Source organism: Melanotaenia boesemani, chromosome 22 (genome assembly GCF_017639745.1).
Source record: "Melanotaenia boesemani isolate fMelBoe1 chromosome 22, fMelBoe1.pri, whole genome shotgun sequence".
Classification (NCBI taxonomy): Eukaryota; Metazoa; Chordata; class Actinopteri; order Atheriniformes; family Melanotaeniidae; genus Melanotaenia; species Melanotaenia boesemani.
Window position 1 is genome coordinate 21,018,019 of NC_055703.1, and position 14,481 is coordinate 21,032,499.

The window sequence follows — 14,481 nt, forward strand, 5'->3', positions numbered from 1 at the left end:
CATACACTGAGCTGTCTTTGTGCGTAAACAGGTATAGTAAACATTTTATAATTGACTTCCTCTGTTTTAAATTAGCCTGGGACACCGATGAGGGAGTGGTAGTTTAAAAATCTTTAGGACAACAGTTTTTAAAGTCTTAGTCCTTCTGTGTTCTCTTTGTGCAGCCCGGTCACCCTATAGTGCTAATCAGATTTATATGACAAGGTGAAACTTTTTGACATAAAAAAAGACACTTAGGTTTCCGTGACTCAACCTTAAACGTATTGACAGATATAAATTGCTATCTGTATAGATTTGTCAGACCAGTTACAGACTGCTATACCCATGTCAAAAGTTTTCAAAGTATGAGACAGGCCCCCCTAGGGTGGCTTTAGACTGTCTAAAGCAGGGATGTCTAATGTCACTCCTCTAGGGCCACCATCCTGAATGTTTTAGATGTTTTCCTTCTCCAATACACCTGAATAAATTGAGTGGATCTCCTCAACAGCTTGAAGCCAAGTTTTCAAGTCTGGAAATGACACATTAATCTGAGTCAAGTTTATTAAAACAGGAAAAATCTAGAACCTGCAGGACAGTGACCCGTGAGTGCCTGAACTGGACAGGGAGTTCAGTGAAAATAAGAACTTAAATATTTTTTATATGTTTGAAGAGCTCAACAAGATTCTATTCCTTATGCCAGGTACGGTATTTTGTGTAGTTTATATATGTCAAACAGCAGTATGTTGTATTTTCTCACTTGTTTGTATGGTATTAAACAATATAATCAGGATCCCATATAGGCTCCCAGGTATTGAGCAACAGTGTAAAGGTGAAGTGACTGAGTTGTGTGCTTTTTCCCCCTCAAACTGAGGCTTTCTGTCTCAGACTGAGAAAATCCCTGGGGTAAGCCAAATTAACGTAAAGTTATTTTACCCAGTTTTTTAAACAGCAAACAGCTTCAGAATCCAAACAGCATACAAGATCACTTGCTTTTACACATTCAAATATAAAGAAACTCATTCAACAAATTCTTATAATGATGAAGCAAAATGTGTAGTTGGTAGACAGGCATAAAACTACACACAGTTCAATTATGCTTGTTGTTGGAGTTGATGAAGATTAATTTTAAGGTACCAGGTTTTCTTTAGCAGGGACTAATAATACACTTTCTTAAAAAGAATGAAATGATATGTTCCTATTTTTCTTAACTGAGTTGAATATGACATGCTAATTAGCTCATCCTTTTGTAAAGATGTCCTTTCACATTAAATCTGCATTTAATCATGCAAGTTTAATTGAGACCAGTCCAAACAATCATTTTTTTTTAAATGTAAGCTATTACTTGATTTATTATACTGATTATTATAGTAGTTTATTTCTCATTTGCATTTACAGTTGGCGTGCCATTTTTATTGTTTTCCTTTCCATAAATCACCCTAGTAAGAATTCACGCATCTTTTTTTTTCATGTCCTCTCCCGGCTTCCGTAGACATTCCTTCACTGTCAGTGTGTGCGGTGACAAACCAGCATCCGTGAGCTCCCAATCCATCTCCAATTGTAAATTATGGAAGAGATTAATAACATTGAAGTCGTTCCGTGCACAGAGTCCAACTATCTGAAACCGTTCCGGGTAAACTATAACCAGGTGAGTTATCTCTGTGTAATTACGTCTGGTGGAGGCTGCTGGATGCTGTAGGCTAGCCCAACCCCCAATTCATTTTGCAGCTAGCAGACTATGAAAGCTAAGCTGACATTAAACACATTGCTTGACAGCAACAAATGGTAATACTTAAACAGCAATGAGAAAAACAACTGTATTCGGTCTGTTTTCTCACACGGTGAAAAAACAGTTGTCTCTATTTAATGTGAACTTGAGACAGCTAAGCTAACAGGCTAAAATGCTAACGGTAGACCTGCTGCAGAGGGGTTTTAATGGTTAAACATCACGTTAAGGATGGCACATGCTTTACATTAGTTTAAGGGGCTGTAGGTGACATTGTTTAACAGGACAGTGGGACAAAGGAGGACGTTTTTGTGTAAAATGTGAGGCAGGTGAGACTTGTTGATCTCAGCTGCTAAACTAACTTGGTCTAGATGGATATTAAAACCAGATGTCCTCACAGTTTAGGTTTATATTGAACTTTACCATATGTTTGCATGAGGAATATTGTAGAGATTCCACAATTCAAATCCTGTGGGAAGTTTTGGAGTTGTGCATATCACTTTAAAAGGAAAATACAGACACAAATTTGAACTTTGAAACTTCAAGGATGGATATTTCCATAAAACTCGGGACAGCTTTAACCTTCAAATTAATTGTAGCATTACATTATTTTATATGGACCGTTGTATTGACTAGAGCTGCTCATATAGACCAAAATTAATATCAAAACTATGTCAGTTTTGAGATTTTGATTATCATGATTATATTACTAACTTTTGAAATTTCAGAAAAATATTTGTGAATTTTAAAATGGGACTTTTGTTGGATTCATTGAATCAAAATGCTAATCTAAGGCCCACCATCTGGATTAGAGCTGAACTAAAGAACTAGACAGGCAAGAAGTAAGTATCGGAGTTGAAGAAAGGTTGAATGTTTACTGCTGCAAATACATTGGTGTAATACAGGGGTGCCCAAGTCCAGTCTTAGAAAGCTACTATCCTGCAAATTTTAGATGCATTCTTTGTCCAACATACCTGAATCAAATGAATGGCTCGTTACCAGGTCTCTGCAGCGCTGAATAGCAAGTGCATGAGGGAATTCAGCCTTTAGGTGCAGGTGTGTTTGAGAAGAGATTCATCTAAAAGTAGCAGGGTAGTAGCCCTCGAGGACTGGAATTGGACAGCTCTGGTGTAGGAGGTCTTGCCAAACGATGTTTTGGGGTTTGAGTTGTTGTTACTGCAGATTCAGCTTAAATCATGGGATTACAAGTCTGCCATGTAAACTAAAAACCAAACACTCACACTGTAAATCTCTGCATTTTGCAAGGGGATTGCAGATGAGCCACTTTGAACCTTGTTTCTGTTTATTGGCCTGCTCACTGCTCTGCTTGGTTCATCCTACTGGCTTGTTTTACTAAAATGATCATGGAATCATGGAATTTTCCATTTAACCATGTTGAATACATGTTGATAATGCTCCAGGTCAGCAAGTCGGAAAACCAGTGGGGTTTTGCTCAGTGACCAGAATAGTAATTGCTTGCTACTGTTAGTAGTACTAGGTAATAATTTATTATGCTCTACTTTGCACGTACAAACACTGTTACAATACTTTCATATAAAAGTTGGGTAGTACTGTTTGTTATAAAAAGACAGATATGATAATTAAACAAGACATTAAGGCAGTTTTCACCACTACATTTGAGAAAACCAAAAATGGTGGACTTCAAGTCAGGGTTTATAAAGTTCATATGACTTTCAGAGACGGAGATCTGACTTTAAAAATTCTAGTTAACATTTTATATTTTTTTATTTCACATATTTGTACAGTTTCTTTCTCCCTGGGCTGAAGGTTGCTTTTATGCAAAAACATAGATCAAACAGGTGCAGAAGTATTATACCCATACGTAAGCACAGGAACTGCTGCTTTGATTACATTATAGAAAATAAGAACATGTCCTTTTACCAGGTTGTACTGCCATCTTTTTCATATTTTTAGAAAATACAAAAAAGACTGTTTTGTCTATTTTAAATTATAAACAAACTGCCTCTGGAGTTCGTGATTGGATGATGCTGTTTTGTAGTGTTGCTTTTAATGTAATCAGAAAACTCAAGTATCATCATGATGAGAGAAACTCAGGAGTTAGTCCTGTTGGGACTTCACACATATGATAGCAGAGGAGGAAAGCTAACAATGTCAAGAGAATAACAGAGTGGTTAGAAACAGCAGATGGACAACAAAGGGGTGATATTGGACTTTCTCTCTGTTCTTTTTTTTTTCCCTTTTATCATAATCCTCATCGTTGTCAATATCATCTCTTCTTTGCACCTCAGTAGGAGCTGTTCAGTGACTCTCCACAAAGTCTTTTCACCCACACTGAGAGAGCATCTTCTCCACAAGCCTTTTATGTTCATCTGTACATTTGCAGCTGAGCTGCTGGTTACTAACCAAGTCTGCTCCCACTTCCAGACGCAAACTCAAAGTAGATAATGTCATGTGTAAGAGGCTAGTCATTAGTGTTTAATGGTGTTTTGTCTGCTCTCCCTCTACAAAGCAGGTGATTGTTCCTCATTGACTCCGGGGAAACCCCTCTTATCTCTGTCACCTCATACTGACACTGAATCACAAGTTGCTACTTAGAGCTGGATAATTGCCTTCCATTTATTCACCATGATTTGAATCATTCAATCATTCATCTGGAGCTATTTGCCTTGTTATTCTTTCAGCAGTTCCCTATCATTCCTTCAGTTTTTGTGCTATTGATTATCTTAGAATGCAAGTTGCAGTCTTCAGTCACTGCTGTGAAATATTATCATTATTTGCAGGAGTTTATTTCAACTCTGTTGGTTCAGGGAGAATTTTCTGCCTGCAGAATGAAAAATGATCAAATTAAATTATTTTAAGGACCTATAATAACTAATTTGGATAATATTGATAAAATTTGATTATGGTACATGTTATGAAAGATCAAAGTAATAATTTTAAGCTTAATTTTAAATACATTATAATGAGGAACGCCATTCAGACTTGTGAGAATTGCTGTCTCAAATGACAGATCTCACCAATAATTGGATGGATTGCTACACATTTAGTCAGATTTGAGTTGTTCATGTCATGCCAGTTGCCAAGTTGATGTTTTTTCTTTAAAACATTTGCATGTGATTTATTATCCACTCAAATGTTCTGTAGCTCCATCATCAGCTCAGACTTTAGCAAAGTTTGTTCAGTACTTTGATTTATTACCACAAGTGTGAATATCAGCTTTAGTTGCTCTTGAACCAGCTTGAATTAAATGTAGGACATCAGTTATATATCCCCTAAAATAAACAAACAATACCCAACACCAAGCCAATTAACAATTTCTTCAAATGCCCAAAATAATGCTGAATAGAAATCAATAACCTATTCCACTGGGTTTGGGAGATATCTGTGCCACCTAGTTCCAAAACTAAAGATGAGAAATATTTAATCAGTGTGCACTAATTTAATTTTTATTTCAGTCTCACCTAGTCTGTGTGTGATGGAGGATAGCACAAAAAGGGAAGAAAGACAAGTAAAAATAATTTTACTAAAGCTGAGTTGTAGAACATGCAAAAAGCTGAACTTCCTACAAGTGGAGTGTAGCCTTTATAAGTATAATACTAATTATAATAATAAATTTATTAGTATATCACCATTTGCAGTTATGGAATCTCAAAGTGCTTTATTGAACAATACAAATAAAATCTACATAAAATATAGAAAGAATAAAAAGATTTAAAACACAAGTTAAAAATGAAAACAAAACAGTAATAAAACCTAAAGTTGAACTAAAAACCTGTTTAACAAGTCTTGAATTGCTTTCTAAATTTATTAACAGTGTCTACGCTGCGAAGGGAACGAGGACGAGTGCTCCACAACCTTGGTGCCGCCGCTTCAAAAGAGCCATCACCTCTTGTCTTAAAATTAGGTTTTGGGGCCACCAGTAACATCTGGTCTTCTGACCTCAAACTGTGGGTCGGGCAGTATAACTGAAGCCGGTCGCAGATATAAGGAGGCGCTTGACCATGCAAGGCTGTAAAAGTAAAGGTCAAGAGTTTAAAATGTATTGTAAAATTCACTGGTAACCACTGAAGGGAGGCTAAAACAGGTCTGATAGGGGCCTAAAAGCCTTAGAGTTCTGGACGACTTGAATGTGGTCAAACTTCTTATGTAAGCAGGTCAAAAGACAACTGTAGTAGTCCAGAAGCAAGGATATGAAAGTCTGGATAATCATCTCCAGTACAGCCTTCGACAGAAGAGATTTTAATCCAGAAATATTGCAGAGATGAAAGAAACTGTTTTGTTAACTGTTCGGAGTGACACTTCTAGGTAGGACATTGTTGAGTCAAAAATTACATCCAGGTCTGCACATAAGGCTAGACCGAAACTGCTAGAAGACCTAGGTGCTGTTGTTTGAGGGATGACACCGTCAGGCACACCAATTAAGGTTCCTGTTTTCTCATAGTTTTCTCATAGAACCGTACCTTTGGTATTTAAGGACAAATAATGGAACCGATTGTGTCAAACCTTCAGGATTTTTCCTGTTGGAAAACATGTGCTCTTGTCCTGTTTCACATCAAAATGTCTAATGCTTCAGTTGTCTTTGCGATACAGATATTGCACATGTTGAGATGATCATTATCTATTTTTACATATTGTGCTGCCCTAGTAACATAGATGGTAACATACTTTGAACATGATAATTTCTAAAGATCATTTAATACATTTTCTCAGCTTGGCTTGCAGTTTGTAGTCTGTAGGTGTCTCGCTGTTGAAAATGGTTAAACATTTACATCAGACTAATAAAGACGCTAGCATTGCTTAGTCTTGCTTATAAACTGTTTAAATAGCTGATAGTTGATTACCTTAAATCTATACTTGATATTGAAGCCTACAAGGATACTTAATTGTATGGAAATTGGTAATGTAAAGTCTTTGTTTTGAGGTGTGAGTCCTGGTTCTGTTATACTCCATTAAATGTTTTTTTTGTTTAAATGTGGTCAGTGAATTTATGCAGGTGCAGATGCTTTTGTCATTGTGAAAACATTGTTGACCGTTAGGTCACTGGTTGTAATGTGTGTTAGACAGTCCTGCTTCCTTTGTTGAGACTAGTGAGATGAGAGACTGAAGCTAAAACCAGAAACAAAAACTGGAGAGCACATGTTGAGAGGAAAAGAGTGCGATTGTATTGTAGGATGGTCGTTGATTTTTTTTTTATTCCTGCAGCTGCTGGTTTTATGGTGTTGTCATCACAGGAGGTTTGTATGTGTGAGATAATTATTAGACTTTAAACACCTAAAACATCAGGCCCGTACATGTCTCCCTGCAGTAGCCATTCACACAGGAGCCCGACATTTTTGATCCCAAAGCCAGAGGGACACATTTAATTTTAAGATCTCGTATAGCCTGCTTCTGCTTCCCTTCCTCTCTGTCCTCATCTCTCCCCACGGGCTAATCTCTCTGTTGTAATCCATGTCGGCCATGATTCTCAATCTCCCCTGGGCCACTCAAGCTGTCCCCACCCCCCTTCTCTCAGCAAGTGGCCCGAGTAATGAGGGGAGCCCCACCATCTGTGAGTGGTGACAGGACACTAGAAAAAGAATATGTGTGTGGTGACAAACTCAGAGTAGTTTACCTCGTACAGTATGTGGCTGCCATCTTTGCAGTATTTTGAATATTTATAATTGCCACATTGCGAATAGCATTTTAATGTTATTATTGAAAATAACTATTCCCCACTTGTGAGGACATGTCTTTCATTTTGCAGCTTCTGTTGGAAAGATGTGATCTCTTTCTTTTCTCTTTTTTTCTTTTGCTTTTTTGCATAGAAAAACCGTCAGAAGAGTTCTTTCTATTATTATTGTTTCATCATTTGAAAAAAAAATCTCAGCTTGCTGTGGGTCCTATTTACACTTAAAACAACAAAACTCTCTTTCTCTTTGTTCTGTAGAGCAGAGTTGGTACATTTTCCCTGGCTAGGCAAGTCTTGAGTCTTTTTTATTTTTTTAAAGTACCCAGAGTGTATCATTGTGCAGGTGCTATGTTCATATTTTATACATGGACAAAATTTTATACATTAGGCTACAGAATATGGCATTGTCCATTTTCGCAAAAAAATTTGGTACATGTATATTTTTTTATTTAAATGTTGGACTTAGCTCAGGAATATTTGATATTTTAGTGATCTGATATAAATATCAGTGATTGTTAAATCAGCATGCGATATCTTACGAACTGAATTAAATCGAATACCCTTGCGCAGATGCTATTATTGATATTTCAATATATTTTCTTTATTTAATTTTTGTTTTATAGTTTGTTATAGTAAAATCGTGTATAAAACAAAGAAAAAAGAAAACTGGATATAGAAATTATTCTAAAAAGTTGTTGGAGTTTGTTTAGAATAAAAAGTTTTTAAATATCTTGATTTAATAATTCAGGCTTCACACGAAATCCCTGCTGCAGATTTTATGAACATTGTGTCATTTTAAATCACATTATAGGCTCCAACTTGCTTCAAAGCATCACAGTAATAGAGTTTGATTTGATTTATTCTGCCTTTAATCACTTAGTTCTGATGCTAACATGTGAGCTACTCAGCTGCGCTTTGCTGCTGACCAACATCTCAGGTGACCTTTATATGCAGCTGAAGCCACAATGAAGCCACTTTCCAACTAAAAAAAGCTAGTAACAATACAGACTGTATATAAAAAATGGATGTCATGAAAGCCTGTGAAAAGTGAAGCTTCCTTGGTAATAAACAATACTAGCACCACAAGTGGGCAGCACCCATGCCAGAGACATTTTGACTTTACCTTTGTATAGAAAGAGGAGGTGGTTGTGTTACTCAAACAGAAGGTGATAAGAGATTAATCTTTTAAGTCCTCCTGCTAGGATTTTGCCATGTTGTGATAAACTAAATTAATGTAAACTCGACGAATTCTTGTGAATTCAGCACAAGATCAATTTTTTTTTCAAAAAACAATTATTTATCAGTAAATTTGACCAGTAATGGTAATTTGTGGCACCACACTGTGAATTACAGAGCTGCTTTCCTGTCAAAAGTGTACTCAAGTTTTAACAGCCACATCTACAACCATCTCTCAAATATCTCGTCCTAATCACCTGCAAAGTTTGGATTCAGCCTCTGGATTTTCCCTTGTTCTTCATTGCAAAACACACTTGAAATTAGGGCTGTAACTGACTGTTCTGATAGTCGATTACTCATCAACTAATAAAATGACTTGTCGACCAATCGGATTATTTATCTCATAATTAATAAATGGCTCTTATTTCACTTTCAGCTTTGAAATCTTGCATGAGGTTGTTATGTAAGTCTGACGTTCCTCCTCTTTAAATGTTCAAGCATTGCAGACGTACTTCCGTGGTATGCAAGGTCTGCTTTACAAATCTCACATGTATTAAGTTTATAAGTTTAACGTGAAGTTATCCCAAACTTTTGACGTCCTCTGCCGCTGTTTTGTTCCCTGGTCGGTCACCATATTTTTCTCCTGGTGGACTTTAGTGTACGTGTGCAACTCTCAGCAGAGATAGAAAAAGAAGACGGTGTCTCACTCTGTAGTTTTTTTTTTTCTTTGCACATGTGCAGTTCTCAGAGATAGAGAAGAAGACGATGTGTTAAGCTGTAGGTTTTTTTTTTTTTTCTTTTTTGGCAAACTATAGTTAAATTAGTTATCGACTATTTTTACTGTCAACAACGTCGACTAATCGTTGCAGCCCTACTTGAAAAATTACTGCATTTATCACAACTTAAGTAAAAGTTTTACTTTAAAAGAAAAGCACTCCAGGCTGTAACAGTAGCACAAAAATTTTTACAAAATCCAGGACAGATTTTTTTTTACTGTAGTTTAAGCTTGAAAAGGGTAATGTAGTATACTGTAAGTGTGCAGAAGTTCAATGGAGAACTTCAGTGTTACACATTGTTATTTAACACTAACAGTATAGAAAGCTTAACCATTGTTCATCATTTATTTATCAAATCAAAAGTTTTATAATTTACCTGTACAAGATTAAGGAAAGCTGTGCCACATATAGTACTGGTTCTGTACGCCAGCCTTGACAAATGATTTGTGACACACACGCCTCCATGCTGGATTTGATTTCACTGAGAGAAAAATGAAAGGGCTTGGTCGTGCTTGGGCTAGTGTAGGACTCGTCTCATGTTGGACGCGGACACATTTGTTGACATGACAGGATTTTGCAAGAGTAATTGCATCAGTAGACTGTAGCACAACCAGAGCGTCTGTTTTCACATGTTGGTGCTTTAATGATTGAAAGAGTTTTCATTACTGTTGTTTGCTTGTCTCGGGTAATCTTCTAAAGGTTTTTTTCTTCTCTTTAAAAATCTGAGAATGAGTGCATCTTGGCTCAAATCCTGTTGCTACAACGCAGCTTTATTATGGCTGACTCTGTATGGTGCAATTAGCTTGATGTTTTACCTCCTCCCTTTTCTGGGGTGGCACTGAAACGACACCAACACACTTAGACGCCAGATTTAGTTGTAGCTAAGATAAAGCTGTCGTGTTAAAGCCATCTTTCCTGTGTCTGAAAGAGCTTGTGAGTGGAGGGGAGGTGTAGCCTAAATTTGAATCAAGGTCATATTTCCTCAGGCGTAAAAAATGTAGGCCAAGTTTACCATTTTTACACAGCATGCAATGTAGAGAGATGAGTATATGCTAAGTTACTGTATTTTTTTTGCTGTTGTTAAAGTGTAAATTTCTCTGGGTTTTTCTCAAATAGCAGGAGGCTGTTTTTTGTTTAAACATTATTCAACTGAATATTTTATAAATACGATCATATAAGTTATAAAACTTGTGTAACAAAGTAAAAGTTACATAACTTAAGTTCTTGTTTAAGCTCAGTGTAATCATGCTCTGGCAATGTGTGTTGGGGAGTGGAAGGGTGTTCATCCTTTTGATGTGATCATTTGTCCACAGGGCACTAAAACATTACAGTAGCTTATGCCACTTAAGTTTAATGACTGGCAGACATGTTTTAGTATTTAGTCATCAGGAATCTGCCTGTATATGAAAGGTGCAGTAAGTAGAGGGAGGGTGCTTTACACTTTTTATGTCCTGTTTCATTTGAAAAGTATTTTGGAAACATCTTCAGTCAGGCCTCATTTCTTTATATTTTTCTTCCAAGCAGCTGAACTTTCTTTCAATCTTTTTAAGTTACTGTGAGCAATAGTTCTCCAGACTTTATGAAGGTTTTCAAAGATTTACTTTGGACAGTCAGCTCAGTCCTTGTACATGTTTTCATAGGAATAAGTTTTCTTTATGTTGGTTAAGCTACTTAAAAACTAATTTATAAGTCATTCAAGCATTAAACAGGCACCTAGCCCAAGGAACGAGCCAGCATTGTCTACAAAATGAATCATTATTTCTCTAAAAAGAACCAGCTTTAAGTTGTTTCTTTTGACATGTTCTTGCTAAATTTGGTGCCTTAGGCACATTATTTCCTCCTATTTAGAATATGACCTCTAGCTTTGCTCTCATTTTGTTTTTGCCATTTACTTCATGTCTGAAGATATTTTCATCAGGTGTGGTCTGTGACATAATTTTTTACCTGCCCAAGCAAGCACCACTCAGTGATTGGGTGGTAGCTGCCTTGTACATGCTCATGTTAAATAAATCAGAGGTGATTTGACATCCTTCCATGCAAATCATAACAAAAACAAGATGTTTGACACACAGAATGCAAAACCATGTTTGCTTGTTTACTTATCCTGATCATTTTGTGTTGTTTTGTGTGTGTTTTCTTTTCACAGAATGGCACAAAGAAATCCTGGGACTTCATGCGAACCCATGACAGGTAAAGCATTGTTACTGTCCCACTGTTAAACACAAGCAATGCCTCGATCCAGTCATCTTCTGTGTGAACACACTTACAGTGAGATGGTGCAGCTTGCTGATAAACAAATGGAAGCAGACTACATTGCATGAAACAGCTCCGTTTGGCTTTAATAGCGAACGAATAGCTTAACTGTAGATGTCTGTCAATAATAAATCTCTGTAACATGATGTTCATGTCTGAAGACATTCAGCAATCCAACAAGATTAGAGTACTTGACTCACGATGATGAATTTGGTCATCTGAGTGCTTGACCTTGATTTTGGTTCAGTTCACACTTTAAAATCTTTCTCATACTTTGCCTTTTTCATGAATATTTTTTCCTAGTAAAAATGAGAGATTTCTATCAATAGTAGCTTAGTATTTAACCCTTTAATAACCCTTAGTAATGCTGTGTTAAATTTGTAATTTGTGTTGTATGTCAAAAGTGAGGCTCGCTGGTGTGTTCTTTTGTGCCATTAGTACGATACCTCCCTTATGATTTTATATCTTTATGATCTGTTATCTCTTAAGTGGTGCTCTATTCAGAAGATGGTCAATATAAACAAACCTAGTTTTATGGTGAGTAGTGGTTACTCTACATGAAATAAAATGGCCATAAAAGTCTGAGCTTCATGGGAGACACTTTAAGAGAAATACCACACATTTGTGCTAAAACCCCAGTTCCTCTTCTTAGTGTACCATAACGCCCTGAGGTAAGTCTCAGGTTATTTCAGCCTTCTTTCCTCCACTCCTGACCCCAAAGAGATGTCCTTGTTAAAAGATAGTACCCCTGAGAGAAAAGCAGTAAACCTCAAACCTGGATTTCCAACAGAAAATTGCCCATGGGAACATGCAGCTCTGCCCAAGGTGGAAATTCTGCTAAGATGTTAACAGTATGCCTTGAATGGACCCTGGAATGTTTTGTTTTTGTGTTAAAGGGTGCATACCATTTTTATTTCTTTACATAACATGTTATTTTGACATTTTTCATCCCTATAGTTTTTCAAATGTTACAAATCAGATCTTTGTCGCATCACAGAAAAATGTTATTAACCATCAGCCAGATATGAAAGGATTTATGATTGCAAAGTTTCAAAATCATAAGAAAATGAGCAGAGCTTTCTGCTTCGACACATTATATGCTGATTGACACAACAGAGTCAACAGAGCACTTGGTTTTAACCTAAATAAACACTTTAGATGTAAAATCACAGTTGCATAGAGTAGCTATTGAATGACATGATCACATTTTTAAATTACATGACTTAACTTGACATGATTTTTTTCACCCTTCACTCCCTTATATTTGGTTCTCTGATTCGCAGCCTTAAGCTAACTTTAGGTTCCAAGAAATACCTCATGTGAATCTTTACATTTCACCTAGAGATAAATAAACTATCAACATGCTTAAGAATTTAGAGTTTCTGACCCTAATCTGAATACAGAGAGACAAAACATGCTTCATTAACTACAACGTGATACAGTGAGGGGATGACTTGCATCTTCAGGTACCTTGTATTTTTACAAATCAAGCAAAACACAGTCAGACTTTTTTTTTTTTCTTCCTCTTCTTTTTCTTTCAAAAACTATAAAACACATGTGGACTGAACAGACAGATGCTCTGGTGTTTTTACACTTATGGATTTATGGAAACATTTGTTGTGGCACATTTTAACTACTGAAAACGTTTTTTTAGATGAATATTAAATTTAGATACAGTTCATAATTTTAAATTAAAGATTGCGATTGGAGTTTTGTAATGTACCCTAACGTTATGCTTTTTTAAAATGTCTTCTCTAAATTCCTCATTTCAAACATTACTTGATGTTATTATTAAAACATGCTGCTGTGAAATAAGCTTTTAATCATAAATGTGTGTAAAGTCTTTTCCTCTAGCAGTATGAAGTCAAGGCTTTTTGTTTAACAGACTTACAAAAAATATTAAGAAGAGAACCAGATTGCTGTAATTGTAAAATTCAGGTTTGGAAACATGTTTGAGGTGAATATTATTCTTGTATCTGTTAGATTTTTTTTTTTTTTTTTAAATCATTGTTATTGTACATTATTTTGACAAACCCACTGAGGTTTAGTAGCATCTGTTATTTAAAATCTGTGTAGCAGTTTGAATTTTACAGGAGATATGAAAAAGCATAATAGTAAGTTAGCTTGACACACAAGTTCAGACTGGTGTTAGACATCAAAGCTCAAAACTCTTCTCGCGTATAACATTGGTTTGTAGTGGATTTGGAATTAAAATATTTTCTCCTAGCTCACATTTAAAATACAAAAGTTTAAATAAAATAAAATCTCTTAGTTCAAACTCGCATAAAGCCAGAATGTGAACCAGGGTCTTCATTGCCTTAATTTCAATGACTCATCCCTCTTTTTAAGTACCACCACCAGACTTTTAGAGTTTATCATGTGAATTTTCATGGAATTCAAATGAGATACTTATGAATGTCAGGAAACCAGATGTTAATGACATTGTTACAGACCCTTTATGAATGGTGTGAAAACTATGTTGCATGTGATTGGATGAGTGTCTGTGCTTTCTGGATGACATTCCAGCTCTGGAAATTTTTCTCATATCTTTAGTAATTGAAGAAAAAGTTAGACAATAACAGATGTAAGGGAACAGGAATCATACATACTATTGGATTTTACTAATGTTACTCGTACCATTTAAACCCATAGATGATGAATTAAGCCGGTGCTAGCTGGTGGCAACCATCACCTCAGTTCTGGCATAAGACGGTGGATTATGCAGCACTTAACCCAGTTTTCTCTTGTGGGACTGGGGCTGAATGATAATATCTTGATACCATAAGCTTTCTACCAGTAGTTACCTTGAGTCGTGCTCATGATATATCTGTAAATAACCCAGTTTTGCCTGTTGAGCTAAAATCCCCACAGAATAAGCTTAACCATGCATGAAAAGTCCTGCATGTCCGTTTAGCCTGTCTTGG

The 14,481-nt window shown here is 36.2% G+C and overlaps 1 protein-coding gene across 2 annotated transcripts in view; it reads left to right on the forward strand.

Annotated features, from left to right (window-relative positions):
- Positions 1–1,472: 1,472 nt before the first annotated feature.
- nudt14 (nudix (nucleoside diphosphate linked moiety X)-type motif 14) overlaps positions 1,473–14,481 on the forward strand; it is a 28,709-nt gene continuing 15,700 nt past the window's right edge. For both annotated transcript variants that reach the window (XR_006009165.1, XM_041976401.1), the window contains exons 1-2: positions 1,473–1,624; positions 11,451–11,494. Coding sequence is in view for 1 of the 2 variants with exons in the window: in XM_041976401.1 (XP_041832335.1) it covers positions 1,544–1,624; positions 11,451–11,494 (125 nt within the window). In the remaining variant the exon portion in view is untranslated. The remainder of the gene's footprint in view (positions 1,625–11,450; positions 11,495–14,481) is intronic.